At 44.1% G+C, this 7,245-nt stretch overlaps 1 protein-coding gene across 1 annotated transcript in view; it reads right to left on the bottom strand.

The window, feature by feature from the left end:
- FAM184B (family with sequence similarity 184, member B) overlaps positions 1-6,934 on the bottom strand; it is a 172,952-nt gene extending 166,018 nt beyond the window's left edge. Inside the window, exon 1 of the mRNA XM_011969491.1 lies at positions 6,559-6,934. Coding sequence (XP_011824881.1) covers positions 6,559-6,708 — 150 coding nt within the window. The 5' untranslated portion in view covers positions 6,709-6,934. The remainder of the gene's footprint in view (positions 1-6,558) is intronic.
- Positions 6,935-7,245: the final 311 nt, after the last annotated feature.

Raw genomic sequence — 7,245 nt, 5'->3', positions numbered from 1 at the left:
CTCGGCTCACTGCAACCTCTGCCTCCCAGGTTCAAGCGATTCTCCTGCCTCAGCCTCCCAAGTAGCTGGGACTACAGGTGTGTGCCACCATGCCCAGCTAATTTTTGTATTTTAATTTTAATTTTATTTTATTTTTGATACAGAGTCTCACTCTGTTGCCCAGGCTGGAGTGCAGTGGTGCGATCTCGGCTCACTGCAACCTCCGCCCCCTGAGTTCAAGCGATTCTCCTGGCTCAGCCTCCTGAGTAGCTGGGACAACAGGTGCGTGCCACCACACCCGGCTAATTTTTTGTATTTTTAGTAGAAATGGGGATCCACCATGTTAGCCAGGATGGTCTCAATCTCCTGGCCTTGTGATCTGTCCACCTTGGCCTCCCAAAGTGCTGGGATTACAGGTGTGAGTCACCATGCCCGGCCTTTTTTGTATTTTTAGTAGAGATGGGGTTTCACCATATTGGCCAGGATGGTCTCGATCTCTTGACTTTGTGATCCACCTGCCTTGGCCTCCCAAAGTGCTGGGATTACAGGCGTGAGCCACCGTGCCCAGCTAGAATAAGATATTTTCTCGCATAGCCATAGTACAATCAACTCCACTAAACTTAACATCAATACACTTTTATCTTCTTTACCTACCCTCTGTATTCCAGTTTTGTCAACTGACCCAATCATCTCCTTGTAGCAATTTTTCTGGTCAGTATAAAATTCAATCTAGGACAGGCACTACATTTAGTTGTCAAGTCTTTAACTGGTGTTTGAGTCTGGCTCTATTGCCCAGGCTGGGGTGCAGTGGCACGATCTTGGCTCACTGCAAGCTCCACCTCCCAGGTTCACACCATTCTCCTGCCTCAGCCTACTGAGTAGCTGGGACTACACGGGCCCACCACCATGCCCGGCTAATTTTTTTTTTTTTTTTGTATTTTTAATACAGACGGGGTTTTACTGTGTTAGCCAGGATGGTCTCAATCTCCTGACCTCGTGATCCACCTGCCTCGGCCTCCCAAAGTGCTGGGATTACAGGCATGAGCCACTGCACCCAGCCTAGTTGGTGAGTTTTTAAAAGCTCTCCGAGTGGAAGCTATTATCTTAAGTTAAATAACTCAGGAACAGAAAGTCAAATATCACATGTTCTCACTTATGGGTGGAAACTGAATAATGTGTACGCAGGAACACAGAATGTGGAATAGTAGACACTGGAGACTCCAAAGGTGGGAGACTGGAGGGCAGATGAGGAATCATAAATAGCTCACTGGGTACAACGTACCCTATTCCTGTGATGGTTGCACTAAACATCCAGACTTCACTACCACACATTATATCCATGTAAAAAGCACATGTACCCCCTAAATTTATACAAATTAAAAATAAATAAATAGATATTTTAGAATATTTTGGATACATTGGTATAGTAAAAAAATAAATAAGGGCTCCGTAGGTGATTTTAAGGTGCACCTTGGACCTTGGGTCCCTGTGTAAATGAATATTCGTTTATTACACTACCACATATTGAGTGTCTACTAGGTGTAAAGTGTTATGAATAAAATTAAGGAGCTTATTACTTTAAGGACATACTATCCACAAGTCAACTATAATATCAGAGGGATGAGTATCATGAAAGAAATATTAACAAACCTATGGGAGGAAACGATAATTAAATTGAACAAGCTTACTGAGGATCTACTATGTGTCAGACATTGTACAAACTGCTGGAGAAATAGTTGGATACGTAAATGCACTTAATACACAGTTAAAAATTAATGTACACATTCTTTTTTTTTTGAGACAGAGTTTCGCTCTTGTTGCCCAGGTTGGAGAGCAATGGCGCGATCTTGGCTCACCACAACCTCCACCTCCACAGTTCGAGCGATTCTCCTGCCTCAGCCTCCTGAGTACCTGGGATTACAGGCATGCACCACCACGCCCAACTAATTTTTTTCGTATTTTTAGTAGAGACGAGGTTTCTCCATGTTGGTCAGGCTAGTCTCAAACTCCTGACCTCAGGTGATCCACCTGACTCGGCCTCCCAAAATGCTGGGATTACAGGCATGAGGCACGGTGCTTGGCCAATTAATACATTCTTAATCACAAAAGTAAGGTTTTTAAAAGATTTTTCTTAGAGGAGGTGGGGCTCAAAACATAAGCAGGATTTTACTTTTAGAGTTGAAGACATTTCAGGAGAGGAAACTTCAAGAGAAAAACTGGGTGAGTGCACAGTGGAGTAAGGAAAGAATCGTACTTCACTTTGACCTGAGAACTGGATGCAGTACTAGGAGATTGTGCTGAAGAAGTAGGCTGGAGAATGTATGGTGGTACAGTCACTTCGTAAAACAATTTGGCAGTTTCTCAAAAAATTAAAAGTTATCATACAACTTAACAATTCCGCTCCTAGGTACCTACCCAAGAACACATAAAGACTTGCACATGAATGTAATGTTCATAGCAGCATTATTCACAAAAGCCAAAAAGTAGAAACTCAAATGTCCATCAACTGGTGAATGGATAAATAAAACATGGCTTACCCACACAACAAGATAAATAAGTGAGTAATAAAAAGGAATGAATTAATGATACATGTTACAATGTGGATGAACCTAAAATAATTAGATGGAAAGAATAATATATTATATGGTTTCATTTAGAGATAATTTAAAGAGATAGGAAGTAGATGAATGGTTGCCTGGGGCTGGTGGTGGGAACAGGAACTGACTACAAATGTCCACAAGGGAAGATTTCTTTGGGGTGATGAAAATGTCCCTAAAACTGGATTATGGTTATGGCTCAATGACTAAGACAATGTTGAACTGAACACTTAAAACAGGTGAATTTTATGGTATGTAAATTATATCTCAATAAAGCTGTAAAAATTTTAAAAACTTAAAATTAGGCAGAAAGAAAATAGGAAGCGCAATCTTAGAAATAAAAAATGTAACTATTGAAATTCAAAAAACTTAATAGATGGGAAAAACTCTGGACTGGACAAATTATTTAGACGACTGGCAAATTGGAAGGCAAGGAATTCACCAGGATGCAACACAAAGACAAAATCTTTTTAAAAAAATAACATCTCAGGATATAGATAGTGAGGCTTCCTCACTTTCCTAATGGTAGTGCCAGAAAAGATAATGGAGGTAATGGCTAGGAAGCAATATTGCAAGAGAAAATCAGTAATAATTTTCCAGAATTAAAGAAAGCACATGCACCCCTGTAATCCCAGCACTTTGGGAAGCCAAGGCAGGAGAATTGCTTGAGCTCAGGAGTTTGAGATCAGCCTGGGCAACATAGTGAGACCCTGTCTCTACAAAAAAATTTTTTTTTAATTAGCTGGGCATGGTGGCTCATGCTTGTAGTCCAGCTTGAGTATGCGAGGTCAAGGTTGCAGTGAGCTTTGATCACATCACTGCACTCCAGCCTGGGTGACATAGTGAGACACTGTCAAAAAAAAAAAAAAAAAAAAAAAAGAAGCACATGATAATCCTCAAAAGATAGTACTTCCTACTTTTGCAGAGGATAAAGATAAACGAACACCAAGACAGTTCTAGAAAACCTGCTGAACAGTAAAAATAAATAAAACAAGTCTGAAATGTTACCAAGGGGAAAAGGCAGCTTATTTACAAGGGAATGAAAATTAGATTGGCAGCAGAATTTTTAACCAGCGACACTTAGTGCCAGAAGACAGTGGAGTGCTATCATTAAGGTGATGTGGGAAAATAACTGTTCACTAGAATTTTATATCCAAATAAATTATCATACAAGTGAGGGCAAAATTAAGACATTTCCAACAATGAATTCCCTCCCATACCAAGGCACCTACAGAAAGACCTATTAAAGGATGGATTTCAGCCAGAAGAAAAGTGAACCTAAAGGGAACATTGCAGATTCAAGAAAAAAAAATAGTGAGCAGAAAAATTGATAAAATGTCAGTAAAGTTAATTAACTTTTAACTATAAAAACTATTTTTAAATTTAAGAAGTAAAAACAGATAGAATGCGGTGACACATGCCTGAGCTTTGGGAGGTCAAGGCGGGAGGATTGCTTGAGGCCAGGAGTTCGAGACCAGCTTGGGCAACATGGTGAGATTCTATCTCTACAAAACATTTTTGAAAAAGAAAAAATTAGCTGGGGGTGGTGGTGTGGACCTGTTCCTAGCTACTTGGGATTCTGAGGTGGGAGGGTCACTTGAGGCCAGGAGTTTGAGGCTGCAGTTAGCCATGACTGTGCCACTACACTCCAGCCTGGGTAACAGAGGAAGACCCTGTCTCTTAAACAAACAAACAAACAAACAGAAAAGTAAAAATAAAACTCTAGGCAGCAATAAGAAGATGGGAAGGAAGGGGCTGTTAAATGAGTAAAATATACAAAGTTCTTTCATGGGAAGAAACAATTACATACTAACTTTGTTAGAAAAAAATCAGAATTAAGTATGGATGTTGAAAAATAAAAGACGATTCTGAGAAGAATAGAAATAAAACCCAAAGCTCTCAAACCAGCAGTGGAATATGGATCACTTTGCTAATCCGATAGAAGCCAAGAATGGAAGCAAAAGAAGCAAGGAGAAATAATGGTAAATGAAAAACGCAAGATCTGATGGAAGAAAATATTAGTAATCACAGTAAATGCCTGTGGATTAAATTCACCTGTCAGAGACACAACCAAAATAAACCTGATAGAAAGATTAAATATGAAGATATGGAAAATAATTCACACACAAATAGTAGCCAAAAGAAGGGTGGCCTATTAATAGCAAAAACTTCTAATTTAAGCAATTAGCATAAAAATGGTAAACAGAGGCACTACATAAGGATCAATCATCATTTCTAATGCAGAATATACTTTAAGAAACACTGCCTACTGTGCGCCAAGAATCATGTATGCCTTCTATACTGCTGTGTTTTCAGTGCTTGGCACATAATAGGTGTGCCATAAATATTAATGAGTGGAATCATTGCTATTTTATATTGAAATGATCTGTTTGTGTGTTTGTCATACCACAAGGGCAAGACCATATCTTACTAATTGTTATGCCATCAACATTCAGCACAGCAGTTGGCACATAGTAGGAATTCCATAAGTCCACACTGAATTCGAGGATCATCTTGTCTATAAAATCTCCCCTCACAGTTCCTTCTGTACTGATTTGTCCTTTGTTTCCACTTCTATAGAACTCGTAATTGGAAGCACCCAATTTAGCACCCAAGACATAGTCTTCTGGCTTTCACTCAATGTTTCAAATCTTGTTTCTCTAAAACTATTTTAGATTCTTTGAAGATAGGGAAGATGCCTTGCACTGTGCCAAGTGCCTTTTCAGGTACTTGAATAAATACATGTTTTGGTTGACGTCACTATTTACATGAATGTAGGTTAGATCAATAGTACCGGTTATATATGCCAAGGACTCTAAGGGCTATCTCCAATCTCTTTTTTCATCCCTTGACCAAAGAGAGCCCTCTTTGGAGACAGGCTCATGTGTGAAGAATGAGAAGTTAATGACACAGGTGGGAGAAGGCAGCTAGTGTTCAATTCCAAGACTCTGTGCTCTGTTCGTCCTGGCAAAATAGTGAGGTTGGCCGGACAGCGGGAGGGGAATGTCTGTGATCCCACAAAAAATGTGTGGGAAGTGAGAGGGAGATGGTGAGGAAAGAGAGCATGTTCCAGATGCCACAGGACAGACCTGGACCTGACCTTTCCCTGGCGGGCACGGCACCAGGAGTGTATTATGAGACCAAAAGGAAACCCCAAAGCAAACAGCTAAATTCATCCACTTGAAACCTTGTATGGGAGACAGTGAGGGATGTTGTTCTCCATCTAGACAAGGCACAGAGGGGAGTCTGTGACAAGGAGCTCCTAATTGGGGAGCTGCAGAAGGTTAACAAAGAGCACTGGTGGCATCTTTTTGCTGGTCTTCTTGAAAAAGACATAGTCTGGGAAGGTTCAATCAGGGCTCTGCAGGAGGTAGGGAGGTGGGTTGGCTGACCGACCTCCCAAGGTCCTTCCTAATCCCGTAATTATTTGGTGAATCGTGCTCTTCTCCATTTATGCTCCTACACACGTCTGCACCCAGTTTGATAGTAAGTCCCCTAGGCTGCATTCCAGGTTTAGTACGGTGCCACGCAAGCTGCCGGCACTCAAAGAATGACGCAAATATTTGTTGAATGAAGGAATACATGGATCAAGTGTTTAAATAGAGCCCACATGACCTCCCCAAGCTGTAAAGTATGGCAGTTGAATGAAATCACAACATTCTAGGCACTTGAGCAAAGCTGGCGGACACACACACACACACACACACACACACACACACTCGATTCAAAGGCACAGACCACCTGCTCAGCAAGCAGGCTGTGGGAGTTTCCTTGGCAAGGACCCTCTTTCTCTGCTGCTTTAGGATGGTGCCTCTAGAAGGTCAAGTCACCCAGATTTAGGACCGCTTCCCTTCCTGGTTGGCCTCCGAGACAAAGTTTCTGTCTGGATTCGGCCCGGGCCTCCCGGGAGGGACATCCTCTCTCCCTCCCGGCTCCGGCGCCCCGGGCGTGCAGCTCGCTGGCCCGCTGCGCCCCACCTTACCTTGGTGAGCTGGGCGATCTTCTTGCACATTTTCACGTGCATCTCGGGATCACAGTCCATTCTCCAGCCCGTGCCACCACCGCGGGCGTCGTCTTTGGAGCCCGGGCAAGTCCCTGGCGGGTTAATTTTGCTTTTGAGAGCAGAAGCCATCACTAAAACGCGCCCAGCACTCAAAGACTCTCGCTCGTGTTCTCCCTGCCCACCGTGTGCACGTGCGTGCGCGCGCGGGCGTGCGAGCGTGTGGGTTTCTCGGGAGAGGTGGCCCTGCAGTCCCGTCGCCTGCACCGCTGCGTGGCCCCAGCTTCCCGAAGGTCTCCGCCTCCCGGGCCCACCCGCGCGCCCACCCGCGCGCCCACCCTTTCTCCTCTCCCGCTGGCTCTCTGGCTGGTTGGCTCCGCGGGCACCCGCACCCTGCGGCAAGGCTCCGGCGCCCCGCACGTGTCGTTGGCGATCAGTCTGCCGCTCCCCAGCCAGTGCAGGTTTCGTGTGCAAGAGGAGAGCTTCCGCGGCTAGGAGCAGCCGGCCTTGGGGGGTTTGCGCTGGGCGGGCACGGCGCTCTTGGACACGTGGGTGCAGCGCGGCCCCGGACTCGGTGGCGACGGACCCTGCCAGAGGTGGTCATCCCGGGCCAAGGAGAAATAAGAGCCTCCGGAGCGGGACAGGGCACAGTGACCCGCGGCTTCCGAG

The sequence above is a fragment of the Mandrillus leucophaeus genome, unplaced genomic scaffold, assembly GCF_000951045.1.
Source record: "Mandrillus leucophaeus isolate KB7577 unplaced genomic scaffold, Mleu.le_1.0 Scaffold894, whole genome shotgun sequence".
Taxonomy (NCBI): domain Eukaryota; kingdom Metazoa; phylum Chordata; class Mammalia; order Primates; family Cercopithecidae; genus Mandrillus; species Mandrillus leucophaeus.
This window is presented reverse-complemented; position numbering and strand designations above follow the sequence as displayed.